General features: G+C 60.2%; 8 protein-coding genes across 8 annotated transcripts; 4 read left to right on the top strand and 4 right to left on the bottom strand.

The window, feature by feature from the left end:
• Nucleotides 1–147: 147 nt before the first annotated feature.
• HRG_03312 (trehalase domain-containing protein) lies at nt 148–2,801 on the bottom strand (the record flags this gene model as incomplete). Its single annotated transcript, XM_044861783.1, has 3 exons — nt 148–414; nt 549–2,512; nt 2,570–2,801. 3 exons carry the CDS (start codon nt 2,799–2,801, stop codon nt 148–150), a joined length of 2,463 nt encoding a protein of 820 aa, XP_044722809.1.
• Nucleotides 2,802–3,308: 507 nt separating this feature from the next.
• HRG_03311 (uncharacterized protein) lies at nt 3,309–4,142 on the top strand (the record flags this gene model as incomplete). Its single annotated transcript, XM_044861782.1, has 1 exon — nt 3,309–4,142. One exon carries the CDS (start codon nt 3,309–3,311, stop codon nt 4,140–4,142), a length of 834 nt encoding a protein of 277 aa, XP_044722808.1.
• A 408-nt stretch (nt 4,143–4,550) lies between these two features.
• On the bottom strand, nt 4,551–9,744 carry HRG_03310 (formin-like domain-containing protein; the record flags this gene model as incomplete). Its single annotated transcript, XM_044861781.1, has 5 exons — nt 4,551–6,193; nt 6,249–6,767; nt 6,837–9,104; nt 9,153–9,450; nt 9,508–9,744. 5 exons carry the CDS (start codon nt 9,742–9,744, stop codon nt 4,551–4,553), a joined length of 4,965 nt encoding a protein of 1,654 aa, XP_044722807.1.
• A 2,102-nt stretch (nt 9,745–11,846) lies between these two features.
• HRG_03309 (uncharacterized protein) lies at nt 11,847–12,398 on the top strand (the record flags this gene model as incomplete). Its single annotated transcript, XM_044861780.1, has 3 exons — nt 11,847–11,873; nt 11,941–12,287; nt 12,341–12,398. The coding sequence occupies 3 exons, from the start codon at nt 11,847–11,849 to the stop codon at nt 12,396–12,398; spliced, it is 432 nt and encodes a 143-aa protein (XP_044722806.1).
• A 545-nt stretch (nt 12,399–12,943) lies between these two features.
• HRG_03308 (uncharacterized protein) lies at nt 12,944–14,275 on the bottom strand (the record flags this gene model as incomplete). The annotated part of the gene is made up of 2 exons (XM_044861779.1): nt 12,944–13,825; nt 14,078–14,275. 2 exons carry the CDS (start codon nt 14,273–14,275, stop codon nt 12,944–12,946), a joined length of 1,080 nt encoding a protein of 359 aa, XP_044722805.1.
• A 596-nt stretch (nt 14,276–14,871) lies between these two features.
• Nucleotides 14,872–16,042, top strand: HRG_03307 (hus1-like protein; the record flags this gene model as incomplete). The annotated part of the gene is made up of 4 exons (XM_044861778.1): nt 14,872–14,914; nt 14,967–15,072; nt 15,137–15,962; nt 16,016–16,042. The coding sequence occupies 4 exons, from the start codon at nt 14,872–14,874 to the stop codon at nt 16,040–16,042; spliced, it is 1,002 nt and encodes a 333-aa protein (XP_044722804.1).
• A 573-nt stretch (nt 16,043–16,615) lies between these two features.
• HRG_03306 (sec23-binding domain of sec16) lies at nt 16,616–22,574 on the bottom strand (the record flags this gene model as incomplete). Its single annotated transcript, XM_044861777.1, has 5 exons — nt 16,616–16,840; nt 17,018–17,205; nt 17,267–17,670; nt 17,755–17,961; nt 18,031–22,574. The coding sequence occupies 5 exons, from the start codon at nt 22,572–22,574 to the stop codon at nt 16,616–16,618; spliced, it is 5,568 nt and encodes a 1,855-aa protein (XP_044722803.1).
• Nucleotides 22,575–23,777: 1,203 nt separating this feature from the next.
• HRG_03305 (haloacid dehalogenase-like hydrolase domain-containing protein) lies at nt 23,778–27,784 on the top strand (the record flags this gene model as incomplete). The annotated part of the gene is made up of 5 exons (XM_044861776.1): nt 23,778–24,004; nt 24,053–24,615; nt 24,715–27,104; nt 27,171–27,580; nt 27,667–27,784. 5 exons carry the CDS (start codon nt 23,778–23,780, stop codon nt 27,782–27,784), a joined length of 3,708 nt encoding a protein of 1,235 aa, XP_044722802.1.
• Between the last annotated feature and the right edge of the window lie 175 nt (nt 27,785–27,959).

Here is a 27,959-nt window from a genome sequence, read left to right as displayed (position 1 = left end):
ACACACAGTAGTGCCAATGACTCTATTTTCTCTCCAAAACAAAAACAAAAAATCCTCCGGACCCTGCCTCCTGGCCTGGCATGGCCTGCCCTGGCCTGGGGCCCGGCAATCATCGTTCCGCCTGCTCGGCCGAATCTTACTCCACGCTCACAGCTCGTCTCGTCCGTCTCGTCCGTCTCGTCCGTCTCGTCCGTCCCCGGCCACTTCCTCCATGGCCATCAGCTTGACCACCAGGCTCGTCCACCCCGTAAAGTGCTGCGTCCGCTGTCCCGCCCCCGTCTCGGGGTTGTACTGCTCCCACGCGAACCCCGTCTCCGCCCAGCTCCTGTAGACCGTCTCCACCAGGTTCCTGCGCAGCTTCGTGTACAGCCCGCGCGCCTTGTCTCGAAAAGGGCCGTCTCTCGTGGCGATGCTCTGCAGGGCGGGAGAAGAAAAAACTGTTAGATCCGCCAACACGAAGCATTCAGGGGTAGCGAAACATCAAAAGGAAAATACTCTGCAACGGAAAGCAACCGATTGGGGGCTGGACACGGGGAGATCAGCCTTACGTGAAGCTGCGTCACGGCCATGTAGTTCATCGGCATCCACACCGGACCCCTCCAATAGTTTTCGTCGGTGCCGTAAAACTCGTCCCGTTGACTCAGGCTGCGGATGCCATGCGCGCTCCAGAGCTGGCTCTCGTCACCCAGCAGCTCCAGAACCCTGCCCAGCTTCGGGTCCTCCGGCTTCATCAGCCCGACCAGGAACGGGAACAGCGACACATAACCCTTGTGGCAGACCAGCTTATGCTCCTCAAACTCGTCAATCGTCGCGTCGCAATAGCACCCTTCCTTGTCCGACCAATGAAGGTCGTCGAGGTTGTGCTCAATCGCATCCAGCTTCTGCCTGAGCTCCGCCGCCTCCTCGGACATGCCGAGCGCGTCCGCCGTCCTCATGAGCGACTTGGTCATCAGCCCGACCCACGACATGAGGTCCACGTGCAGCTCGCCCGGATGCGGCGGCTGCGGACGGGGATAGTCATCCAGCCCGCTCGTTAGGCAGTGTCTTTCCGTCCGGCCTCGCCACCGGTACGCCTCCTTGGTCGAGTACGCCTCGCGGTCGTACGACTTGATATCTCCCTTTTGTGTCTTGCGGAACCAGTCGTACTGCCGTCGGAGCAGCGGATACAGCCGCCGCACATAGTCCTCGCCCAGCTCCACGTTGTCGAGGTGTGCCGTGTACAGCGTCTCGCCCGGCCCGAGCTTCTCCCTCGTCGCCGGCTGGCTGCCGTTGGCCTTGCGCAGCCGCCCCATGACGTCCTCGACGACGAGGAAAAGCGTCGGCGGGTTGGCGTAGTGCGGGTACTGCACCTGGAACTCCTCGGGCACCTTGCTCCGCGCCTCGGCCCCCAGGATCTGCTCTCTCGGGATCCAGCCCTCGTCGTCCATTGTCTTGTACCAGCTCTGGATAATCTCGAGCGTCATGTCCAGGTCCCAGTCGGCAATGGGCAACAGGTGGAAGCCCTCGTCCCACAGGAACCCGCGCGGGAAAAACGGCCTCGACGGGACGCTGGTCAAGAGCTCGTACGGCCCCTCAAGCTTCTGCTCCTTGCGCGCCCTGGCCTCGGCTGCATCCACCCAAAAGTTCTCGTTTTCCTCGTCGTACTCGTTCGCATATGACCGGTCGATGAGCTGCTCGCCGTAAAAGTAGCCTACGCCCCCGAGGAGGTTGGAGAACATGCTCTTGCCAAACGCCTTGTACTGGCCGGCCTTGAACGGCGCCTTGATATCGAAGACGCGCGAGAAGCGCTCGGCAAAGGATGCAGAGGTCCCCTTGATCTCTCGGCTGACGTCGTCGACCGTCAGTTCTTTGCCTGCTGACGCCGACGAGAAGATGACGTCAAACTCAAAGGGCCCCTCAAACGTCTTTTGCACAATGTGGACATTGCCCTTGCCCGGACTGTGGTCGATTCGGTAGACTTGCCAAGGCGGCGGCGCATCGTCGATGCCATACGTCTCTTGGACGTAAGCCGACGCCTTTTGCATCTGTTGGTAGAGAAGGGCCTTGCCCTGCCAGAGGAGGTCGTCGGCGATTTGTTGGCTGCCGACCAGCGTCGTGTCGCCTCGGCGCCTCGCCGACAGCTCATGGTCGCTCGTCGGATGGCGGCCGTCTCCCTTGGTCACGACAATCTTGTAGTCTCCCAAGGGCTTCGAGCTGCCCTTGAAGGCGACATCGCCCTCGAAGCCCAGGTCGGTGCCCTCGCCCACGGCCTCAAGCTCGCCGCCGCCCTCCTGTGCAATGTAGTAGTAGACGGTCGTCTTCAGGTTTTCCGGCGCGTCGTCTCGGGGTCTGCCCTTGACCCTGACAGCCCAGCTGCCGCCGTGACTGCCGCCCGGGACCTTGACAAAGGACGTGGTGATGTCGATGTTGTTGCCCTTGTCGTGAATAGATTGCACGCCGCCAGTCCGGGCATCGTATTCGTCCCAGCCGTAGCCGTGCATGTCCCCCCCTTGCTCGCAGGTGTATCGGAGCCCTAGCCACGACGTCGGACTCAGCATTGCCTATGGTGCAGAGGGCCGACATAACTCACCGTCCTTGACGTCAGTGTATTGCTCCATCCTCGCCCACATGAGGGCCGTCGACAAGCTCTTGGGCACTCTGGGCCGCACGCCAAAGTACAGGTTCGGCTTGTAGGGCCCCCAGAACAGGCTCTGGTTGTTGAGGCGGCTGATTTCGCTCGTCAAGACCGACGCATCTCCCGCGGCAGAGACGCAGAGAGCCAGCGCTGCGGCTGCCGCGAGCAATGGGGCGAGTCTGGCCATTGCGCGGGACTTGGCGGTTCGGGCTTCAGGCCTCAGGCTATCATGAGCTCGGTAGATGTCGAAGCAGAAGCAGGGCCAAGAGAGGGTGGCGACGAAGTTGAGACCGAACGCAGCTTTGGCGGATGCAGGTACCGGACGTGTCGAAGCCACGTTATCTCCTTGACTAGCCCAAGTGACGACGCGAGGGGAGCTCCCCCCAGACGGTGCCGGATGAGGGAGCTTGGGGTGGTGCAGCAACAGGTCACAGCGAATCACAGGGGACTCCCCCCACCACAGCACGCTCTCTCCCCCACAGCACCCCTGCTGTGGCGTGCAGCAGCGGCAGCCATCATCACAAGTAACCACCGTCTACCTTCTGTCGATGCAGTTCGGCTTTTTTTTCTCCCACCAACCACCACCAGATCAACCTCAACACCAGACACCGAACACACCCCCAACGCCCTCCCCTGCGACCCAAACAACCCGAAAAGGAGGAACCAAAGCAATAGAAGACAGCGAGCGGACTAAATGAGCGACCCACGTCGCAGTCGCCGCCCCGGCAGCTACCAGCGATGGGACGACGCCGACCCCCGTCGCGACAGACAAGCACGAGACCGAGACGGCGAAAGAGGGGCCCGCGACCCCAGAGATCGCAGAGGCTACCGGTCGCGGTCGCGCGAGCGCCGTGGCCCCGCAAATCGCTCCAGGTCCCCCGTCGACACGCGGCCGCATCGAGATCGTCGTGGTGACGGGGGCCGCCGCGAGGGGGAGAGGGAGCGAGACGCGTACCGGGCCAGAGAGCAGCAGCGGGACCGCCACGACGATAGGGACCGCCATAGCGATAGGGACCGTCGTGACAGGCGACGGGACGACGCCGACCGAGACAAGGACGCCGACCCTCGCCGCCGCCGCCGCTCCGCATCCCCTCGAAAAGCCAGCAGCCCTCAGCCTCAGCCTCCCCCATCCGCCCTCCCCTCTCGCGCCCGCCCTCAAGACGCCAACGACACCAGAGTCGGCACCTCCCCAAACAACAGCCACCACCACCTACACCGCAGCCCGTCCCCTCGATCCAGCCACCGTCAAACCCCCCCCGCAGCCACGCATCACGACCCAGGTCGCAAAAGCGCCCTAACCCAGCAGCAAGACGACGACGACGACGACGACGACGATGATGACATCGAGGTCGATCCGGGCCTCGGCGCCATGCAAGCTATGATGGGAATTGGTGGCTTCGGCTCCACAAAGGGCAAGAAGATTGCCGGCAACGACGTCGGCGCCGTCCGCAAGGAGAAGAAGACGGAATACCGGCAGTACATGAATCGCCAGGGGGGGTTCAACCGCCCACTGAGTCCGTCCAGGTAATGGGCGTCGGGGAGAGGAGCTTTTTGAGGGGCCAACCAGAGCCGCAGACATGCACCCCTTGACAACCGTGTACATATATCCAAGCACAGCCACTTCATCAAGCTCGTTGATGCCGTCAAAGATTTGCTAGGCAGAACGTGACCCATCGCTCGCGGAACGCGAGCTGCACATACACTTAGACAGAACTAAAGCCAACGGTTTTCAGCAATGAACAAAGGTATAAGCTCTGTCTCTGTCGCGCGCAGGGTCGCAAGTAAATCACCGCCCCCCGCAGGGCCCGTCTCCTCGATCCAGATCCGCCAAACAGATTCCCGCGCCCTGCCCGTGCTATGTAGTTGCTAGACATTACGTACTGCACACAAGTCTCGCTCGTGCCCGCCGCTCCAAACGCTCGAGCGACGAGCAAGCCTATTTCTCTTGACCCTTGACCTCGGGCTGCTCGCCTGCTGCACTCTCCGGGTCCTCGTCTGCAGCTGCCGCCTCCTCCTCGCCCCTCCTCTCTTCCTCCGAGTGAGCTGTGTCTGTGGTTGGCGTGCGGACTTCCTCTCCGACTGCTCCGCTCTCTACAGTCTCCTCCAGCTGGCTGGCCGTCGCCTTCTCTCTCCGCCTCCGTCGCAGCCGTCGCTCTTCCTCGGCAGTCTGCCTCCTTGCCTTGCGCAGGCTCTCTCTCTTGTCGGGGTCGTCGCCGTCTCCCTCGTCTCCTCTCCGCATGCCTTGTAACAGGGCGGCCGCCCTGTCTGCCACGTCGTCCTCGCCTTCTCGGGGAGACGTGAGCGCGGGGCTAGTCGAGCTCCCCTCCTCATCAATCGTCGTCTCCTTGCTCGGCGAGACCACCTCGATTTCGGCAATCTCGTCGATGTCAGGGGCCTTCTGGCCCGACGCCACGCGCACTTGGTGCCGGTCCTTGAGACGCGCGCGCCGCCGCCTGTCTCTCTGATCCCGAGCCTGTGGCGCGGCCGCTCGCAGCTTCTCAAGCAGCGAGTCCATGGCCCCAGTGTTGGTGTGAGTGGACGGGCCATCCGTCAGGACGCTGCTGGCCTTGGGTTGCGCGTGCTTCCGTCGCATGGACGCCTCGTTGCGTTTCCTCATCTCCTCCAGCTGGACGTTCTTCTCCCGCGACTTCTTCCATTCCGTCACAAAGGTGGCCAGCTTGGCGAAAAAGTCCCTCCTGGCGTTCTCGTCCGCGGGGTCCTCGCCGTAAAACACCATGATGTCCTTGTAGCTCTTCATCATCTCGTCCAGGTAGAGCTCCATCTGCTCTGCCTTTCTTCTCGCATCCTTCATGCACCTTTGCACCACCTGGCTCACGCGATCCTGCGGGTGGAATCTTTTGGGGTCGCTCAGGTTGCCAGAGTCCAGGGACATCTGCACGTTCCTGATGTTGTCCACGTATTTCTTCGCGTCGGCCTGGAGCTGCTCGATGTTAATCTTCTGAGCAGTCACAACCCCGTTGATGTCGTTGCCGAAGCCTTCCCACTCGGGGTACTGGTTTCGCACAATCCGTTCAACCATGTCGGCCAGCGTCGACTCGTTCTTGTCGTCCTTGACCATGCCCAGCCTGGCCAGAGAGCTGAGCTTGAAGCCTCGGGCCTGCTTGTTCGCGTCGTTCATGTAGTTACCAATGTCTAGAATAAGCCCGAGGACGTTCATCAGCGACACCGAGTCCCTAAGACTCTCCGACACCGTCACCACCTGGCGGATCTTCTCGCTCAGCTCGTCGTACTCAGGTTCGAAGCTCTTCGTTAGCGCCAGGGCCCTCATTCTGCTCTTCCAGTAATGGTGAAGCTCAAACGCCGTGTAAAGGTATATCTGATCCTGGCGCGTCAGCTCCGCAGGGTCCATTTCCCTGGCTTGATGGCTGGCATCTGGCCCAGTCAAGTCCCTGCTGTACGGCGCCATCTGCTTTGCCGTGTTATCGGGGATATTGCACATGTCGTCCTTTTGCAAGAAATCCATAACCACGGCATTGTCCAAAACGTCCTTGTCGCAGTGAATGACCATCTGGACAATCTTGTCGACCGAGTGCTGAGAGAACTTGGCCAACGCAATTTCTAGACAAAGTCAGTTGAGCGATGCTCCGCACGAGGGGGCTGCTGAGGAGCTTACCGTATGCCTTTCGGAGATCAGCAGATATGATTTGCTTCTTGTCGTCCTTCTTGGAGCCACCAGTCCCGAGTCGTTTGATCTCCTTGGCCATGAACAGCTTTTCCACTTCGTCCAAGATGCCTTTTCTGTTGAGCTCATTGTACTTCTCCTCTCTTTCTTCCGCCGTCGGCGCATGTGCGGCCCAGTGACTGGTCTCAGGGGTATCGACCTTGTCCCAGTGCAACGCCTTGAGCTTCTTCTTGGGCCGCACAACGGGCAAGCCGATGCCGGGCGATGCACTGAAGGTGGGCGTTTCCGGCAAGAAGTTTCCAGACAAGTTGCCGGGCATCGGCGGCGGCGGTGGGGGAGGCGGAGGGCCGCCTGAGGCCTTGCCCGGCAGTGGGGGTGGCGGAGGCGGAGGCGGGGGTGGAGGAGCACCGCCCATGCCAGGTGGAAGGGGAGGTGGAGGCGGCGGAGGAGGCGGCGGCGGGGGACCGCTGGCAGTCGGTTCGCTGACTTCGATCTTGGGAGTCTCATTCTCTGCGGGTGTAATAGGTGTCGATGACGACTCCATGCTTGGGTGGGACGTTCCCGTCGTGACGCCATCGCCTTCCTCGGAATCGCTGCCCTCGTACCTCTTGATCTTCGAGCCAATCTCATTGACCAGTCCGGCCTGCTGCTTGGGATCGATGATTGGTCGTTTCATCTTGACGATTCGCGGGCGCTCATACACGACGCCTTCGTCGCCTTCCGTCTCGTCGCCCTCTTCGATGGTCTCGTCACCCGAGCCTTCCGTCTGCTCGAGTCGCGGCCTCCGCGAGGTCCTCGTCTGACGGCTGATGCTGCCAAGTACACTGTTTGTAAAGTCCCGAGGAGGGGTGCCTGGGCCGCTGCTCGAATCCGCGTTCTCGCCGTCCATCTCTTCCCGAAGAGCGCGCAACCGATCGGAAGGTCCGTTTCTGTCCCCCCAGGCCCTGCCCTCGAGCTTGTACTGCGTCTTCTGACGCTCGAGCTGCATCTGGAGACGCTCCAGGAGGTGCTCCCTGTCGAGGATGCCCTTCATCTGCACCTCGTTGGCAACCCCCGCCTTGACGCTGCCCTTGACGGCGTTGGACGCGGCGATATCCTGGGCATCCCGGAGCATGAGATACAGCTCTCTCGTCTCGAGCTCGTTCCTCTGCGCCTCTTTAGCCCTGAGGGCCTGAAGGCTGTCCAGCTCCGCCTTGAGCCCGTCGGCTTGCCGTTTCTGCGCCTCGATGAAGCGCGCCTGCTCATCGATTTGCCGTTGCATCTTGGCCACGAGCCCATCCGCCCCGAGCTCCAGCCGGGCCCGCATCTCGTCGCGCTCGGCCATGGCGGCCTCTGCGATTTGCCGCGACTCGAGAGCCTCATCCTGCGCCTGTCGGGCTTCCGAGTCGGTGTGCAGCTTGTCCAACAGACTCTGGACGGTGAAGTTGAGGCTTTGCTTGAGGTCCATGTTGGGCAGGCGCCGATCCATGGCCACGTAGCTGAGCATGGAGTCGACGAGCTGGAACATTCGCAGGCGCTCTTCGCCGTCGCCGGCGCGGATGAGCATGAGATGCTGGAGTGCGGAAATGAAGTAGTCCTGAGCCTTGCTGCCCTGGATGCGCTGTTGAATGGCGTCGGCAATCTGCACGGGGTCATTCAGGTCCTTCATTTCACCCTCGATGCTATCCTTGATGCTGCTGTTTTCCCTCTCCAGCATGTCCTCATAGTCGATGACTTCGTTGGTGCGATAGCGCTCAATCTGCTTGTCGAGGAGCTCGTACTGGAACCCCTCCATCTTGGTTAGGATGCGCTTGATGCCGCATGCTGTGAACTGGGCCCGAATATGGACCCTCAGCTGGACGTCCCGCTCAGGCGAGTCGATGATCATGTTGATGAGCATGAGGGTTGTGACGGCGTATTCCATGAGCAGGTTCTCCATGCCAATGCCGCCGGTTCGGAGCTCCTCGCTGGCGCCAACCAGGCTGCCCATCTTGCCGCGGCCGTCGACGGTGACTTCCACCAGGCGCATCCAAGCGTCGAATCTGCCGTTCTCTCCAGACTGGGCTTTGACCTCGTCCAGAGCCTGTATCACCTTGAGATGACCCTCGCCGTTCTCGCCCCACGTGCACAAAAAGGTCAGAATCTCGCTGACGAGCTTCCGCGTGGTGAGCCGCGACGAGATGAGGCAGGTCGCCAGCGCCAAAAGAACCTTTTGCTGCATCAGGGCATCGTCGGCGCCAAACTTGTTGTTCATGAGCGCCTTGAGGCACTTGACAATGTCGTACTCGCGGTCCAGCTTCTTCTCCGCCTTGAGATTGTCCTGGGGCGGGCCCAGGGCCGTCTTGCGGTTGAGCTTGAGCAGCAGAGTCACGAGGGCGACCTGGCCCTGGCACTCGACGAAGCGCTTGACCCAGCCTATCTGCTGCGTCCGGAGATTGACCTCTAGGCTGCCCATGCCCTTGGAGTCGAGCTTGTCTTCCATGACCCTCCGGACATACCATTCCGGCGTGCCCTCCTCGTCCGAGTACGTGGTGACGTCGGGCGCTGCGTATTGGTTCGAGCGGGCTGTCTGCCGGCGCTTCTGCTCCCCTTGCCATTCGGTGAGGCGGTCCTGGTGTAGCAGAGTCCACTTCTTCTGGGGCGGGTAGGCCATCATCTGCCGTCTCGCTTGTTCGGGGAGGTTGTGCCAGCCTCGTTTCTGCATGAGCTGCAAAAACATTTGCTCGACCACGTGGTCGTCGTCTGGCTTGGGGAAGTAGAAGCCATCGTGGGCATTGGGCGCGGGCCCGGGGAACCTGGTCATTCGACTCGACTCTCGAGGCGACAAGTGGGAACCATAAGAGCTCTGCGACGATGCAGTAGGCATGGCTGCTTGTGATGAGCGTGACATTCTCGCCTGGTCATGGCTTTGATTACCTGAGAGGGAGTAGATGCTTTGACCATCGGCGGAAGCTCGGCCGTTGGGGGCCATGTACGAGTCGTAGCGCGAGCCGTTGGAGGTGCTGGCCATGCTGCCGCGTGAGGCGCCCCAGTGCTGAATCTGGGCCTGCCGCCCCGTCGAAGCCATGGTGACGTTGGAGGGGCCCAGCATGGACCGTGTTGCCGAGGCGTGAGAGCCTGCGGGGGAAGGCGAGTTGTCAAAGGAAGGATACTGGTGAAAATCGCCGCCGCCCTTGTTAAGATGATGCGGCAGGGGTTCTCGGCGCACGGGCATCTGGTCGGGCTTTGGCAAGTACTCGACGGGGATCGGAGATCGAGAGCCGGCCGGAACGCTGTCATAGGGGATTGACGTTATCACTCCCGCCATGGTGTTGATTCCGGCGTCAGGCGAGGCGGGCGCGTCCATGGACACGTTGGACGAGTCTCGCTTGTGGCGCGAAGAGCGTGAGCTCACGGTGCTGATGGCATCGAGGTTGTCGGTGTCCGCCGTCCGCCGGTCTTTGTTCTTGTTTCGGGAAAAGATGGAGCGGCCGCCCGAGGACTGCCTCGACTTGTCGGCGGCCGACATTGTGAGCGGGGGCCAACAGGGGATGGCTATATCAAAGAGGAGAAGGCGACAAAGGGCTGGCTCGAGGCCGCTGGCATATTGGACAAAGGGCGTGCCAGTCGAGGCCGGATTATGGACAGCCGGGGAAGATCTGCTCGGGTCGAGGTGCCGAGTCGAAGCTGGAGGATGTGGCCAGATGTAGCCGTGGCCACGCGCCAAGGGCCGTGGGCGAGGTGCTCAACGGTGTGGGAAATGGGGCTGGGCGTGGCAGGTTGACGACGATGGGGCTCGCAGGAAGTGGCCGGGGAACCGAGGCCACCCGCTGACGCGCCGAAGACAGCTGCCGACGGGGCGGCGCGGGGAGAGGCTGGCTGGATGGAGACGGGTTGGACGAAATTGACGGGCGACCGAGGCTTCGGAGGATGCGATGCAGGGAGGGGCGATTGATGTGTTGGGTGGCCACAATGACGACGGCGAGGCCCGCCTGGCTTTCGAGAGAAGGAGCAAAAGATGCGGAGCGCCTGCGCATGAGGCCCCTGACGAGACGACCGGGGTGGCTCGACAAGGGGGTTGCTCTCTTGGCTGGTGTAGGAGGATGGGGAGTTTCTGTACAGTATGGAGGTTCGGCAGATCGCACATTGAGCGAGACGGGCCAGTGGGAAACGGCCGAGGTGGCTGGCGACTGATTGGGCAAGGTATCCACCTAGGCGTAGCCAGGTATTTGTTAAACTTTGGCACCGGCAACAGCAGTGGGCCTGGCTTTCAGCAGCACTTACGATTTGATAACGGGATATCTGCGTAGAATGGCACACCAGTTCGGCGCCTACTGGCTACAGGGGGGAATGGGGAGGGGGCCTCATTGGCCCCTGGCCCAAGGCTGCTTCTCCCTTTGCACCCGGTCTTTGGTTGGTACGATAAGACGAGTGCTTATGATTAACTTATAATTAAATATCGCTCGCAAGGGGACTGGGATGGGGTTATGGATGGCGGGCGCGAGAAGGCTGCTATCCGCACTGAACAGTGCCCTGCGCTCATAAAGAACCGAAAGCACGAAGCATCATTTCTGCGCCAGCCGACTCGTCCGTCGGCGACAAACCGCCTTTGACGCCTAGGTACGCATGTGCGATACGGCATGTAATTAAGCGACAGGCGGTTCCGTCCGGATCCGAAGCCCTGGGACCAACAGCAGCCGGCGATCAAACGTCGCTGGACCCTCGTGGCCAAGGGGCCCAGGGGGGACTTGTCGCAGATGACGCTGCTGCGTCACACGGCAAGGCGTGGATCGCGATGAGATGCAGATGCCTGAAAGAGCGCACATGACACGAGCCATTTTGTTCCGAGGGCCGACTTGATGCTGCTGCTACCTGGAAATCGCTGGGCAACTTGATTCTCAGAGTTGGTCCGGAAGTTAACAGCACGACAGCACTTGGTAAACATCCAGAATAATTACCTACTACCCAGGTCCTCGGACTCCGCACTTGGTTAAAATACCAGGGCCAGTACTTACCGAGATGAAGCTGGAAATGCCCGGTCGTCTCGTGCCTCGCATCAAGGCATCTCGCTCTGCCTTGCAGGAGCAGCCCCATCTGCCAAGCTCGATGCGAGGCGGTGCTGCTTCGCCCGTGCCGTGTGCCTGGGTCCTTTGCATCAATGGAATCAGCAGCTTGAACCGTCCCGGAACCTTGCAACTACTGCGCCTTACCGCAAGCAGTCTCCGACTTACACGCCGAGAGCAGTACACCCGCTGTAGGCTCCCTCCGTACCGTACTAAACCCATCCGTCTCGTCTCCCTTTCTCTCATCAGCGCCCAGCTGTGATCAATCAAGTAGCAGCCGGCCGCCGTCACTCAGTTCCCGGCTCAGGCTTCCTCGACTGAGTCGACCGAGGATGAGTGGCTTCCTTGTCGCCGCCGTCGCCAGCTGACAAATAAAATACCCGCACTTTCTGCCGAGTCGCGCACACCCACCACCCAGCAGCGTCCGCCCGCCCCCAAGGCATCCGGAGCCTTTCGCAGTTTCGAGGACAAAGGGCGGCGTTGCTCGTCCTCCCTCGCATCCGCCCCGTCGCTGGGAAGAGCGCTCTGTTCCTCTGCTGTCCGCTCACGTCGCTGTGTCTTATAAACCATGGCGTCCACACTGTCTCTCGCCAAGGTGCTTTCCCCCCATCCCCTCACGAGGGAGCCATCGCTCGCACAGCTGGCTGACGTGTGTGTCCTAGACCCTCTTCGTCCCCGCCGTCGTCTCCCTCGTCATCTTCCTCCTCCTCACCTTTGCCCTCGTGCCCATCTGGCGCCGCTACCGCAACCGCTATGCCCAGTACCTGCCCCTTGACTCCATCTCGGAGCGCACCTCGTCGCTGCGCCATCGCATCATGGGCCGCTTCGCCACCTTCGGCCCCTTGGCCACCTTCATCGGCGGCAGGAATGTCGCCTTTGCCCCCAACTCGGTCCTCGACGACGAGGCCGACGGCGAGGAGCTCGACGACGTGGACGAGGAGATATGGCGCGCCATCGAGAGGCACGTCCCGGCGGTCCAGCCCGACAACACGCGGCGGCTGAGTCGCGAGTATGCCTTGTCGGTGTATCGATGTCATGTGCTGGTGGCTGACGCTGCAGTAGTTTAGAAGAAGGGTTCATGGACGACAGCGACGACGAGCCGGTTCCAGGCCGGCCCTGATCCCGACTTTGCTGGTGTGAACAAAAGAAAAAAAACGAAAACCAAGTTTCCATAATCCGTCATCTCTTACATTTCCGCCCTCTAAAAAGTGTCCTCTCCATCCCGGACAATCCTCGTCGCGTCACAGGCACTGGGTAGGCGCGAGCATACTGACCGGCGCCGATTTATTTCTCCGCGTCCATGGCTTTTGATGCCCTCTTTTCGCAAGAAGCGGTCAATGTTTCCGTGGGTCGCGCCCATATGTCGTCGAGCCTTTGTCTCGCTGCGTCTAGGGTGAGATTGATCGACGAGGCCGCCCCCTCTGCTACGAGTCAGTGGCACTGCATCTCACAGCTACTTTTTATGTACCATAACTTTACCCTTTATTCAAGTGCGTACGTGTTACCCGGCCAATCTCTGGTCTACGTATGCTGCCTATTGCGCTGACTTGAATTCGCTGTTGGATCCGACATATAAACTCAGTCTCGCCTCGTGCCACCCATTGGAACCCTTCAGATCCTCAAAACGTGGCAGGCGAACGATTCTGTCAGCAACGCCATATCCCGTTACTCGGGCAGTCCAAAGTTCGCCCATTTGACAGCCCACCAGGTCTTGTGCTGCTCGTCCAGCTTCTTCTCAGCTCGGACAACCGTGTGCCCGTGAAACCTGCGGATAGCCTCGTGGGCAAAGTCCATGGCCGACTTTTCGCGATGCATCTTCCTCGTTTCCGCCTTGCGCAGCCGGTCGGCCGTCTTCTTAATCGTCGCGTGGAGCTTCAGGCCCTTTCGCGATTCGCAAAACTCGTAGTTCCAGGGCATGACGGCCGCTTTCACGTCGGTGAAGGCTACGACCGGAGGAAACTTGGTTGGGGCTGTCAGATGCTCACATGCATGGCGCATGGGGACGCAACAGTCGGGGCAGTACTTGGGGACGCCCGTGTCCGTGAGCCAGTGGAAAAGGCACTCGTGGCCAAAGGCCTGACCACATGGCAAAAACGCCAGCCTCTCGATCTTGTTCCCGTGACCCCTGGGCTTCCCAAGGACGTAGCCGCATATGTGGCAAGGGTACTTGTCCGGCTTCCTGTCGCTTCCCAGCAAAGTCGAGCCGGCTGAGAAGGACGAGTTGAACTTGCGCTTACCGACAGGGGGTGCTGGCGTAATGGCGTCTGGATCTCCAACCTGGGTGTCGGCCGATCTCCATGCGCTGCTCCGTCGTCTATACCCGGGAGTAGTCTGGCCCAGCAGAGAAGAAGGGCCCGATCTTGCGGGCGTGGAGGCAACTGGACCTCCAACCTGGGTGTCAGCAGATTTCGCTGCGCTGCTCCGTCTTCTATCCCCGGGCGCAGTCTGGCTCGGCGAAGTGGGAGGCTCCGGTGGTGCGGGCGTGGTGGCAACTGGGTCTCCAACCTCGGAGTTGGCAGATTTCACTGCGCTGTCCTGTTTTGTATCCTGAGGCGCAGTCGAGGTCAGCAAACCGGTGAGTTCCGGTAATGTCGGTGGGCTCCGGGCGACCTGCGATGAAGACGCATGACAATCTTCCGAGCCTCTCTCAAGCAAGGGTGTTGGGGATGGCTGCGAGCGGGAAGAAGGGGGAGTATGGGCAGAATGGGCAGAATGGGCAGAATCCCGGCGGGCGGGGACGGAAACTCTCTCTTGTGAAGAGTCAGACTCGATGCGAGCGGTGCCTCTGCTGGCCCATACAATAGGATGTTGCGCCAGAGGGTCGGGATGTTGCCCCAGAGGGTTGACCAGAGGCTCGGCCGGCTGCGCCTGTGTCTTCTTTTGAAGCTTGCGGGCCTTGCGCTCGATGCGTTGCCGGCGAAGCTCGGCGCTGAAGCGCTTCAAAAGATGCCGAGGAGGAGGCACTCGAGAAAGATCGATGTTCGGAACAGACCGCATGATGGAGGCTGACCGAGGCCACTGTCTTCGTTCATAGCGGAGGGCTTTGCGTGGAGAGTTACGAGTGTAAGATGAATACCTGAGCGAAAGATGCGTTCCAAGGTCTTGGGAGCAAAGAGCGTGGTGAGCCGAGAGAGCGATGCTGATCGCAAAGGCCGCGAAGTTGGTCGGCGATGGTGGGAGTGGAAGAGCCAGGGTTGGACCAGAGGCGGGAGGAGTCTTGACGTGTGCTTGCTTCTCGCACCTCGAGCCTACCTCATGTGGGCGGACGGGCTCAGCAGGAGCCCAGTGGTCCCCCCAACACCCCCTCCGGCGGTTGCTCTCTGTATTCCTTGCTTGAAAACAGCTGCGGGTTGTTCGCCCAGGCAGCAAGTACTGTGGCTGTTGCTGGTAGGCGGTTACCTGATTAGGCAAGGTCAACTGGCCTACATCTTTTCTCGGATAGGCAGTCGGCTCCTAGGCGTTTCCCTTTCCTAAAATGTCGAGGCGCAAAGTACCAGTTACCCCCCACACCAACGCTCACTCACACTAACATATCTGTACCTGCTCACACGTCAACGCCGACGACGAATCGCCCGTTCGAGGCGCCTTCCAAGATGCGATTCCGAACAGAGCTCAAGAACATCCGCACCTTTGCCAGTGAGCCTTTCTTTACTCTTGGGCTTGCCCTGAAGCTCACATTTGTGGCCAGAGCTCACCGCGGCGCTCTCCTCGCTCGAGAAGATTGCGTGGGTGCGCCTCAGCGATGACACGGCGCGCTTCACCGTCATCCCCGACATGGGATCTCAAGTCTGGGCGTACGTCTCTCCTCGTCACTCGGCGCTTGCATCATGAGTCGTAACCGCCGCCTTCTGCCTGCAGGTCGCTCGCCATGGACTTCATCTTCGACAACTACCACATTCAGTCGGCCGAGGCTTCCAACACAATCAACCTCGAGTTGCCTCTTCAGCCGCTCCAGCGCGCCCTCAAGTCCGCCCTCAATAGCATCTCCGCCTCGCTCCGCCTCACCAAAAAAGACGGCCTGCCCATCCTTTCCATGACCATCACCACCACCACTTCGAGCGGCTCCGCTGCCGCCGCCAAGCCCTCTGCCGACGACCCATTTGGCGACGACGACTTTTTCCAGCCAGAGCACCTTGAGACGTCGTTGAGAAGAGAGCACGAAAAGATCATCACCCAGGATATTCCCGTCCGCGTCCTCCATCCGGAAACCGTCGAGACCATCATGCAGCCCAAGGTTCGCGAGCCGGATGTCCATATTCAGCTTCCTCCGTTGCTTCAGCTCAAGGCCATCTCGGACCGCTTCACCAAGCTGGCCCTCGCCTCCTCCAACGCCAACAAGTCGCCAAAACTCGAGCTCAGCGCCAACATGCACGGCAGCCTGCGCCTGCGCATCGCAACCGACACCACCGACATCTGCAGCGTCTGGTCAGACCTCGAGAACCCGGAACTCGACCCCGCCCAGCTCGACAGGCCCGTCGAGCAGCACCCCAGCACCAAGTTTCGCGACGGCGGGCCTGAGCGCTGGGCCACGGTCCACGTCGACGGTAAGGACTGGAGCCGAGTGCTGAGCGTCGGCCGCCTCGAGGGCAGGGTCATTGCTTGCTTTGCAGATGGCCACGCCCTCATCCTCTACGTTTACGTCCCCCATTACGACGATGCATCGGCCGAAGACTCGGTCGTCACGGTAAGACCTGTCTCGAGCCACCCATGCTCTCCGGCTTGACTGACATTTATTAGTACTATGTTCAGTCCTACAGCGTATGATCTCTCTGTCAATTTGGTTTTGAGCGTCGGGCAAGCCTACGAAAGATGTATTTCGGGCTGTCATCTTTTGGGTTTATGTCATGGCCCGATTTTACACGGAATGAAGAATTTGTCCGTCAAAAGCACCACATATATCTTGCAAGAGTCGTGCCTGTACAAAAGGCGTTTATGCACCAACGGAAGCCGGCTTCTGTCTCGCCGTCATTCCCCCCCGTTACGCCGCGACCGAGTTCGTCGTTGAGGTATCATTCGCCCAAGCCCAAATCTCTAAGGTAGTTGGCCAGCCGCTCTCCCTTCCCCGGCGGCCCAACGCCTCGCCTCGTGATTCCCCTTTAGCTTGGTACTACTTGGGTAGGTAGGCAGAAGCAGGCAGCCAGGCGGGTAGGTAGTTGGAAGCCGGGCAATGCACGTGCTGTTGGCCAAAAGCCTCGTCTTGGGCAACTTCTATCATACCTAGGTAATGTATATACAGCACCAACTGCAACTCGGTGTGCCGTTGATTTTTCCGACTTCTTCCATTCCTGCTCGTGACCAGCTTGCCCCTTGCCGCAGTCCAAGGGACCTTGCTCCGCATCACTTGGCCATGACGTCAACGTACCGGCCACTTTTGCGCGCCTTCTTCTGCCCTGCCTTGCGCGGCGCAGCAGCGCCAAGCAGGTCGTCGATGCTGCTGGCGTTGCTCATGCTGGTGGCCGGTCTGCTGGGCGGCCCGCTGGGCGGTCCGGTCGCTAGCGCCGAGTTGGAAGCCGAGCGGCTCATAGGCGGGGCCGCCGCGAGGCCCATGTTCTCCTGGGACGCCTTTGGCGCGAGGCTCGGCATCGACCGTAGCGGTCCCGCCAAAGGAGGCGCGCTAGAGCGATCCAAGGCCGGCGGCGAGGTGGAAGACAATGGGGGCGGTGTGCCGCTGACGGAGCGAGGAGCAGCTCTCGGAGGCGGGGGCGTCGCCTTCTTGACCTCTGTATTCTCCGCGCCGACCTTCTTGTTGATCCAGCGCTTGAGCTCAGGGTCGTAGACGAAACTGCTCGCCTCGCCGAGCTTGGCACGGACCGGCTTGCCAGGAGAAGAAGACTCGCCCATGTTGGCCTCTGCCTTTTTGCTGCCGCCGAACCAGCCGGAGAAGCCCCAGCCCTTCTTGGTCGACTGCTGGGCAGCGGCTCGCTTGGCTGTCGGGTAGTCTGTCAGCGAACAGTTGCCTTGATTTCAACGGACGAGGCCATATCTCACCGTCCTCTTCCGCTGCCTTGCGGAACATTTCCTCGTTTTCGCGATCCTTGTCGGTCTTCGTCTTTGTCCCATGCTTCAGAGCTGGTATGTCATCGTCGTCATCGTGCATGAAGCCTTTCTTGGGTTTCGGAGCGTCATCACCACCCTCAGCAGACGGCTCCGGATCAGGCTGGTATGATGGTGGCTCATAGCCGTAAGGCTGATATGAAGGGGGCTCGTAGCCTCCGGTGGCGCCCTCATCTTTTCTTTCTTGGTCATCGTGGACCGCCGCCGTCATCTGCGGAGGCTCGTAGCCATAAGTGGGAGGCTGGTAACCTTGGTCAGGCGAATACATATTTGCTTCGTTACCTCCACTTTGTGTGGCAATGCTGGGAGACTCCTGATGTTTGAGTGGCTGGTAGCCTCTTGGGGTCGACAGCTGTGGCGCTGATGAGTGCGCATAGCCGTTTGAGGCCACCAGAGGGGAATCTAATTGGCTAGGCTGATACCCAGGCCCGGCCGCAGGATATCCCGCAGGAGCGTAGTCACCGCTGTTAAGGACCGGTGAGTGGCTGATTCCTCGGTGAACAGGTTCGTAAGCGTTGCGGGAGTACTCGTTCGAGTTTCGACCAGAGGACGCCGATGCCGGGGCATATTGAGACATGGGTGTAAAAGGCTTTTCCAGGGCGGCAGGTTGCATGGGCGTCGGTGCATATCTGGACGATGTTCCAGGAGCAAGGGGAGGAGCTGAGTTGACTGTGTACCCAGGCGATCCTCCGCCGTACGCCTCAAAGTTGGAGACGGACGGCGAGCGGCTCAAGTTGGGCGTGGTGGCAACTCGGGCAAATGGGCCATGGTCTGCCTCACCAGCGGCCCCGTTGCCACCATTATCGCCCTCGTCGCCCGCTACAAACTTGTTGAATCGATTCCACATGCTATCGGAAACCTTATTCATACTCGGCTTAGATATCCACGAGGATGATGCGTCCTTGGGAGCCTGCTTCAGTCTTGTCATGAAGTCGTCGACCGCTGCCTCCAGGATAGCATGGTGGTAGGGAGACCGCCGTGTCTGCGAAACCATGGCCGAGGCGATGGCGTCGCAGTACTGCAAAGCTTTGTCCCGATAGCCGTACTCGGCAAGGGTAACGGCATGCTGGAATTTGTATGCCGCGAGGTGAGGAGCTCCCGCGGCCGCAGCCGCGCCACCCGCCAGAGACAACCCGTACTCGTAAATCTCGCTCAGCTGCAGCGCTTCCGTTTCTTTGGCGAACTGTTCCGACTGCTGGCGGTGATCAGATCCAAGCAGCACAAAGTCGGCCTTCTGTTCATCCAAGCCACCAAACACCGAGAGGCCCCTGCTGAAGATGAAGCAGACTTGCGCGGCTTCGGCTCTTCCGTAGCTCGAGAGCAGCTTGCCAAGGGCGTTTAGGCCTCGGACATCATCGGAGCTGCGGTTGTTGAGAATGAGCGTCAGTGTCTCCCGCCACTTATCCAAGCCATCGGCCGCGTCTCTTGCCGGCTCCTGGGTGGATTGCTTGGAAACTAGCTGCAGACCGACCCGAGCGTGAATCGGCACGAGCTCGTCGACACAATCGTCAAAGTTGCCCGACAGCACCTCGTACAGAGCGGCAATCGACTCGTTATTGTGGCCGGGGTAGTTGACTTCCTTGCGCACAAACTCTTGCGCTACTTGTTTGTAGAGGTCGGGTGAGATGGTATGGGATATGAGCATGGCGTGGCCCCAGAGACGCTTGTCCACCGCAGACCACACAGCAGTCTCACGATTGCCTCTGAGCAGATCAAGCCGAATCTGCTCCACAGCTGCAGGATCAGCACTGTCTGCCATCATAGAAGTGACCGGGCCGGCCTGGCCAGCTCCGGCGGGAGCAGCAGGAGTTAACGCGGCGTTGCCGGCGGTCGAGCTTGCTGTCTCTGGAGAGAGAACATCTCTGACGGCTTTCTCAACCTCAGAGTTGCCCTCCAAAGTCCCGTCAAACTCGACGAAGATGCGGAGTAGCTTCCACAGCAGAAGGCGCTCGAGGCCTCGTTTCGCCTCAAGCGAGAGCTGAGAGTGAAGCGAGATGTCAGGGAGGTCTTTCTCCTGTGCGTCGATGCCTGCCGCCAGCCAAGCCAGGGCCTCCTTTTTCTTAGACTTGCCCTTCAGCGGTCCCGGGAATCTGGCCAGCTGATCTGCAAGAGGGTCAACATCCTTAATGTTCTGCACCTTCATTTCGCCGGCCGTTCGCAGTATTGTCGGAGCCGTTTGATTCATGGTGTATCGAGGCACGCTCTTTGGGAACGATGTGACAATGGTTCCCCCGACCCCCCAGGCCAGGAGAGGCGCCCCTTTCCATCGTTGCAAGGGATCGTGTTCCCTTCCATCCGTGGGGGGGACCATGTTCATCGAGAGCGACTGGCCGCGCCTCCTGGAAGTCGGGGGATGAAGTGGATGAAGTGGCTGAAACGGCTTCGGCATGGCTGGGGCAGCTGACGCGTGAGCAGACGACGGCCGGGCATTGTAGTCGGTGGGGTTTGCCGGTCGACCGCCTTGCGCGGCGACAGGGGATTGAGTTGACGGACGAGGCGGCGGTGCGAATTCAGGATGGACTGCGGGTGTCGCCTGAGGCATGCAGTTGGAGCTGACTCTCTGCGGAGACGACGAGGCCGGTGGACCATAGGAACGAGACGGGGGAGGCGGGGGAGGCGGCGTTTGGCGAGCTGCGGCAGGATGGGGCACAGGGGCGAACCTGGACTCCATGTTTGCAGGGCGGCTCGCCTGGGTCGTGCTAAAGGATCTATAAGTGGGCGACATTTGGTCGTCCTCCTCCTCGTCCACCTCACGAGTAGGAGGGAGTGAGGAGACCCTGTTAAGCCTGTGCTCAAAGGAGTTGGATCGACGGTCAGAGTGGTGCGCATCGCCGTTGGGTGCATTCACCCCCCGGTGGATTTTGTCGCTGCTGGCTTCGAAATGGGCGAGCGGGCTCGACGTCCTAGGCAGATGGGGCAGCACAGCTTGCGAAGAAGTCGCCGGAGCGCCATGGTTGTGCGAGCTGCTGGGCCGTGGTCCCTGGGGAGCCGGTGAATATCGACTTGACGCGGCAGGCGGCGCTGACCCGTGACCAACCGGCTGCTGTGACGAAGCTGGCGAGTACCTCGACGTGGTGCCTGTTTGGGGTGGTGCAGAGGCGGCCGGGGGAGACATTGCGGCGTATGGGTTGACTCTCTCGGGTGTCACCAGGTCTCCAACCCCCGGTGGCGGTTGTGGAGCTCTGTTGGCGGGCGGAGACAGGGGACCTGCCGGGGGAGGAGCCGACTGCGAGTGATGCCCGGCCGGGGCGTATAGGCTTTGCTGCTGCGGTGTGCTCCCTTGCCCCGAGCGTGGCCTGGGCTTTGCCGTGATGGGTAAATCTTCAAAAAAGCCGCTCGGGTTCCGGGAAACAGAAGCAGGGGCTTTTTGGTTTGGGCTGGGTCCCTGGGATGGATGCGTAGGAGGTGGCAGCGAGCCAGGCGCCGGTGGATGGCCCGGTGCGAACATGCTCGTGCTCCTTGGAGGCGGTTGTTCGCGAGGAAGCTGTTGCAAGCTCGCTCGTTTGCGTGGCTTGAGCGTATTGCTCAACAGGTCTGTGGGCAAGTCGTACGGAGAGGAATAGCCGCCTTTTGACTTGTCCGCAAAGCTTGAAACCCTAGATTGCTGCGGACGCGTCTGAGCTGCGTGGCCTTGTAGCTGGCCCGAGTTCGAGGGCGCGAGGGGTGGTTGTTGGTGTGGATAGTTGGATAGAGGAGCGTTGGCCAAAGGGAAGTGCGGCACAGATGGCGGCGGCGGCGACGTGACGGCGGAAGGGATATACGGGCTCGATACAGAGTGTTGCCGACTATCAGAGACAGCGGGCGCCGACTGAGGCACGGAAACGGCCCCGTCATCGTCGTCTAGAAAACCGTCATCGTCCAGGAGACCTTCGTCGTCGCTTCCGAGAAAGGCAGCAGCGTCAATCGCTTTGTCGCCCGCGGCCGAATCGTCGGAGAGGAAGCCGTCTTCATCTCCAGCAAAGATGTCTTGCCATTTAGCTGTCACGTCCTCGGCGGCAGGTTGCTCTTTGTCGGGCTCGTCCCTCAGGTCAGACGAGCTCGGAATATCCCACGAGTCGGATTGATTCAAGCTTCCTGAAGCTTGCGTGGCTGCGTGCTCGCTCGCCGTCTCCCCGGGGGCGCTGTGATGCAACGCCGGTTCGGGGTTGAGGCCATCCATGGCCTGAGCGGTAGATTTGCGCTCAATGGGTAGTATACCAGGGCCCGCATCCCCTGCCTGCAAGTCTGGCTCTTTTGACTGGGCGAAGAAGTCGTCATCATTGCCGTCGTCGGCGAAGGAATCGGCAAAAGCACCCGCGTCCTTGTCTTTGGCTACACTAGCCGTAGCGTCAGAGAGCGACACCAAAGGAACGCCTTCCTCGTAACGGGCCTCAAAATCTTGTGCCTCAGATCCTTGCGTCTCGCCGCCTATCGCTTGTGATGCTCCTTGCGGCTCAAGCTCATCCTCGGACTGCGCAGGTGAAGCCTCGGGCGCCGCGTGAATGGTCCCAGTCAAATACTGTCGCTCGCCAAGTTCGGCCTCCCTTTCGGTCTCTTGCATGACGTACAGAGCTTGAGTTGGAGGAAGAGGCTGGTCACTGTGCTCCTGGTGACTTCCGAGCGTGGGGGGGACATCTGGGAACGAGTTTGATCTGTTGGGTTGGGCCGGAGGATCGGAGACGTCGGGATCTGATCGCGTCAAGTTCCACTCGGCGTCGTCGTCGTCAACGAAGCTGACCTCGTGCGATACCGTGCGAGCAAAAGACATGGAGCTAGAATGCTGCGCATGTGTTGGCTGTCGTCTGCCTTCCTTGGACACCATGGTCTGAAAAGACTGTTCGCTTGCCAGAGCGGGCAGCTCAGTCTCCTGCACGGCGGTGCCATTCTCGCGCGCAGTATCTTCTAGGTCTGGCAGAGGATCCTCATTTTTCGCTTCCTCCGGCTCGACGTCAGCCCGTTGGGTAGGCGCCTGGATCTCTTGCGGTGCGATGCTCGCGGGGGGATCTGGATCGTCCGAGACGAGCCAGGCATTCATGTCGTCGGCATCACCCTCTCCGGATAGCCAGGGATCGACCGAGGCCTGTGGTTTCTCATCGGCTTCGGCATGATCGGGCGACTCGATTTTCTCAGGCGCCGCTTGCTGGGCCGGCTCGGTTGGACTCTCCGGATTCGAGGGATCGGCTCCGGCGGCCGCCGGAGGAAGGGGATAAGAATCGGGCATCAGAGCTGGGTGCCATGACGCGCTGGGCGGCCCGTTGGCCATGGTTTAGAGGCAAGAAAACAGGCTCGATGATTAAGTGACGCCAGATAAGGTGCTCTGCCTTGGGGCTGAAATCAGTGACGTGCCCGGAGTTAAAGGAGCCAGCGCAGGATGGAAGAGGATGCGCGGCGCTGCCGAGTGAAACAACCTTAGTAAGGAAGCGGGTGGAATCGAAGACAGATCTTCAATCCGAGCTCCGTCCCGCCATTCCAGGACGGGGAAAGGGGGAGTATCGGAGAGGCTGGGAGGGGGTTTGGCAGCGCGCGTTGGATGATGATGGCGATAGATGCAAGCTGGCATCTACTGCGTGCAAGTACCTGCTTGACGTAGGGGATAAATCTCGGGCGGTAATGGCACTGTGGCTCTTGCTGGAGGAGCTGTCCGTCCTGCCGCAAGGAGCACCGTACAGTGGCCCTTACCTAAGTAAGGTACCGAGTACGGAAGTCTCTGTCAAAGTCAAAGTGCCCGCGACCTGCCACTCTGCAGCATCTATTTGGCCAGTTTAGCTTCCATCCTCACACGCCACCACCAATGAAGGGCTTCCAGATGTTCACATTCCGCCCTCCCTTGGTTGCGCATTTACATATACCACGGCAGCTCGTGCAATCAGAAATTAAACACTAACGAAACAGAGCTTCAACTCGCTCGACGTACAACTATAGTAGCCCGGTCTATACTTTCCCTCGAGTCAATAGCGCCCCCTTATATGTAGTTACCCCCCACCGCCTGGTCTCTGTAACGGCCTGTACCTGCAGAGGCGGCCAGGCGGAAAGCTGCCGTGCTAACGAACATTCAGCACTCCACTCTGGTGTCCCGTACCTTGCTGCGCATGGAACGTCAGGGAGCTTCAGGGAGGGCCGCCCCCTGGCGACTCTGGCCCATCAGCCCACTTCGTCGAGGTCGCAGTGGAACGTACTCATGCGAAACCGATGCTTTCAGTGGAAAAGACCACCTCTCCTGGGCGGCCAAAATCTTCCACCTACACACCACTCTCGCTTTCGTGTCTCCAGACGCCCGCCATCCGCAACGTCGGAGCATGCTGACCGCTGACGTCGATCCGCGCCGCCCGTGACCAGCCTTGCCCCTGCCTCACACAGCCAGGGTCCAGTCGTTTGCGCCTCGCAGCGCAGCATGGTCAGCCAGCACCACCGGCGCTCCCTCTCACTCCACCATACTCACGAGGCGCACGGCGGCCACTGATGCGGGATGCCTTCGACTCCTCCGTACCGACCGACCGAACCCCCCGATTCGCCTACCCTCGACTCCGACTCCGACCTCGACCTCGATCTCCAGGAGCTTGACCCTGTCCCGGCCGAGGCGCCTCCCGCCGGCTCGCGCCGCCCCCTGCCCGCCACCGAGCAAAGCACATCGAGAATCGCCTTGCGGAATCTGCGTATGGGAGGCTTGCGCCGGGCTCACAAGCGCGGGCGCGGGTACGGGGATCTCGGCGCCAATCCCGACGACTCTGACGATGGGTACAGGTTGCCGTGGTCCGACGGCAGCGGCAACGGCGACGACGATGCCCCCCTGCTGGGAGGAGAAGCAAGAACCCACGCCCGCCGCGAATCCCGCTCCAGCCTTCGCCTGCCCAGCTTCATGTCCCCAACGACGAACAAGACGGACGACTGCGACCCCTCGTCGTCGAGGCAGGTCGTCGTCGGGTCTGGCCAAGCCACCCGCTTCCCCACGAATATCGTCTCCAACGCAAAGTACACGGCACTAACCTTCTTGCCCATCACGCTGTACAACGAGTTCTCCTTCTTCTTCAACATGTACTTTCTTCTCGTCGCCTTGTCGCAGGCCATTCCCGCCCTGCGCATTGGCTATCTTTCGACATACGTTGCGCCTCTGGCCTTTGTTCTGCTCATCACCATGGGCAAGGAGGCTTATGATGACATCGATCGGCGGAGGAGAGACACCGAGGCCAACTCGGAGGTGTACAGCGTTCTTGGCTTTGGTGACCCCGAATCGCGCCCTGCCACTCTTCGAGCGCGCCGGCCGCTCAAGTCCGACTCGCTTAGACGTGGTTCTCGGAGATCAAGAGGTGGGAGACACGACCTCTCGGACATTCAAGAGGAAGAGGAACAGAGCGCCCTAGCCCAGCCGTCGTCCCATGTTCAGGAGCTCGGCCGCAAATCAAAAGACCTCAAAGTAGGCGACGTGCTCAAGCTGAGCAAGGGGCAGCGAGTCCCCGCAGACGTCATCATCCTGCAATGCTACACGACAGACGGTGCAGTTGTTTCCGCTGCCAAGGAACCCGCAGAAGAGGAGGTCCTGTTGGCTCTGGAAGAGACCGATCAGCTGCAAAAGGGCAAGCAGCCCGCGACCGAGACGCTCAATAACGGGACCGAGACCGGCGCGGGTGGGGAGACATTCATCAGGACGGACCAACTCGATGGCGAGACGGATTGGAAGCTACGACTGGCCTCTCCCCTGACGCAGAATCTGCCCCCCGAAGAGTTTGTGCGCCTACGTGTAACGGGCGGGAAGCCCGACAAGAAGGTGAACGAGTTTGTCGGGACAGTCGAGCTGCTTCCGACGCGACATGATGCTCTGAGCCATCAGCCTATGCTCCCACAAGACGACGAGAGCGCCAAATCCGCCGCCTTGTCCATTGACAACACGGCTTGGGCCAACACGGTGATTGCATCGCAGGGAACGACCTTGGCCGTCATCCTGTACACAGGCACGCAAACACGCTCTGCCCTGTCCACCTCGCCCTCGCGCTCCAAAACAGGCCTGCTGGAGTATGAGATCAACTCATTGACCAAGATTTTGTGCGCACTAACGCTGGCGCTCTCCATCGTTCTCGTCGCCCTCCAAGGCTTTGAGAAGACCGAGGGCAATGTGTGGTACATTAAAATCATGCGATTTCTGGTCCTCTTCTCGACCATAGTGCCCATCAGCCTGCGTGTTAACCTGGACATGGGCAAGAGCGCGTACTCGAGGTTTATCCAGCGCGATCCTGGCATCCCTGGCGCCGTTGTTCGAACCAGCACCATCCCGGAAGATCTCGGGCGCATCGAGTACCTGCTCAGCGACAAGACTGGAACCCTCACCCAAAACGACATGGAGATGAAGAAGATTCACGTGGGCACGGTATCGTACGCTAACGAAGCCATGGACGAAGTTGCCGCCTACGTCAAGCAAGGATTTCATATCCAGCCCACCACCGACCCGTCGTCTCGGACGATGCTCATCACGCCGTCTTCCACATACTCCAACGCCGTCAACGTCGGCGCAACTCGCACGAGGAGGGAGATTGGATCGCGAGTGCGTGATGTTGTTTTGGCCCTGGCGCTCTGCCACAACGTCACGCCGACAGTCGACACCGAGGATGGCCAGGAAGTGACCTCGTACCAAGCGTCGTCCCCCGATGAGATTGCCATAGTCAAATGGGCTGAGTCGGTGGGTCTGAGGCTCACGAGTCGCGATCGTAAGAGCATGACGCTCGAGTTCGCCGACAGCGGGCGACCGGTTGTCCGTGTCCGCATCCTCGAAGTGTTCCCGTTTACGTCAGACGGCAAGCGAATGGGCATCATCGTCTACTTTCAAGAAGATCTCAACGCACCATCAAGCGACCTGAGCAGTGGCGATATTTGGTTTTACCAGAAGGGCGCCGACACGGTAATGAGCTCAATCGTCGTTGCCAACGACTGGCTTGACGAGGAGACTGCCAACATGGCGCGAGAAGGGCTGCGGACGCTGGTCGTCGGCCGCAAGAAGCTGTCTGTGCAGCAGTACCAAGAGTTTTCGTCCAAGCACCAAGAGGCCTCCCTAGCCATTGTCGGGCGTGAAGCCGGGCTGCAGAGGGTCGTCTCGCACTATCTCGAGAGTGACCTGGAACTTCTCGGCGTGACGGGTGTGGAGGACAAGCTGCAAAAGGACGTCAAGCCGTCGCTGGAGCTGCTGCGCAACGCGGGCATCAAGATTTGGATGCTGACGGGCGACAAGGTTGAGACGGCGAGATGCGTCGCCGTCAGCTCCAAGCTCGTGGCCCGGGGACAATACATCTACACCGTTGCCAAGTTGACCAAGAAGGACTACGCGCGAGACCACCTCGACTTCCTCCGCAGCAAGACGGACGCCTGCCTCCTCATCGACGGCGAGAGCCTCGCCCTCTTCCTGACGCACTTTCGCCTCGAGTTCATATCCATCGCGGTGCTCCTGCCGACGGTGGTGGCGTGTCGATGCTCGCCGACGCAGAAGGCCGAGGTTGCCAAGCTCATCAAGGAATACACCAAGAAGCGCGTGTGCTGCATAGGCGACGGCGGAAACGACGTCTCCATGATTCAGGCTGCGGACGTGGGCGTTGGCATCGTGGGCAAGGAGGGGCGTCAGGCGAGCCTGGCAGCCGACTTTTCGATTGAGCATTTCTACCACCTGGTCAAGTTGCTCGTGTGGCACGGGCGCAATAGCTACAAAAGGAGCGCCAAGCTGGCGCAGTTTGTCATCCACCGCGGCCTCATCATTGCTGTGTGTCAGACCATGTACAGCATTGCGCTGAAGTTTGAACCCGAGGGGCTCTACAAGGCAAGTCGACGCTGCGTACTCGATGTGAGGAACTTACTGCTGACTTGAAGGGTTTCCGATCAACAGGACTGGCTGCTTGTTGGCTATGCGACCATTTACACAGCAGCCCCAGTCTTGTCCCTGGTCCTCGACAAGGACGTGGACGAGAACATGGCCAACCTCTATCCCGAGCTGTACAAGGAGCTTACGTCTGGGCGTTCCTTGTCTTACCGTACCTTCTTCGTCTGGGTGTTTGTGTCGATATATCAGGGCGGCATGATTCAGGGGCTGTCCCAGCTCCTCACCGAGGTGGACGGCCGCAGAATGGTGGCCGTTAGCTACACGGTGCTTGTGCTCAACGAACTCATCATGGTTGCCATTGAGATTACCACGTGGCACCCGGTCATGATTGTGAGCATTTTGAGCACCTTCGTTGTCTTTATCGGGTCGATGCCCTTCCTGGGGGGCTACTTTGACCTCGAGTTTATCATCACATGGTGAGTTTTTACCCCTCGGTGAAGCCTCCTCTTGATGAAACGAGGAGTCTTCAAGGATGATGGACCGTCTCTAACACCGTCTGCAGGGGCTTTCTCTGGCGGGTCATGGCCATTGGGGCTGTATCGCTCGTGCCTCCCTACGCCGGAAAGCTGATTCGCAGAGCCATCAAGCCGCCGTCGTACAGGAAGGTACAGGATAGATAGATAAAAGGGAGGCTTTAGAAGCAAGTATAGATGGCTCGGCGTTTTGGTTGGGAATTAGGTATTCGCAAGTACATTCTTGGGAGGCGGGGGCGCGTGTTGCTGTTTATATTTGTTCACTCGAGTTCTCACAAGGCTGGCTAGAGAGAACTTTGCTGTCAAGCGATTGCGAACGGTA

The sequence above is a fragment of the Hirsutella rhossiliensis genome, assembly GCF_020360975.1.
Source record: "Hirsutella rhossiliensis strain HR02 chromosome Unknown scaffold00003, whole genome shotgun sequence".
Lineage (NCBI taxonomy): Eukaryota > Fungi > Ascomycota > Sordariomycetes > Hypocreales > Ophiocordycipitaceae > Hirsutella > Hirsutella rhossiliensis.
Note: the sequence above shows the minus strand (reverse complement) of the source record. Positions and strands in the feature narration are given on the sequence as shown.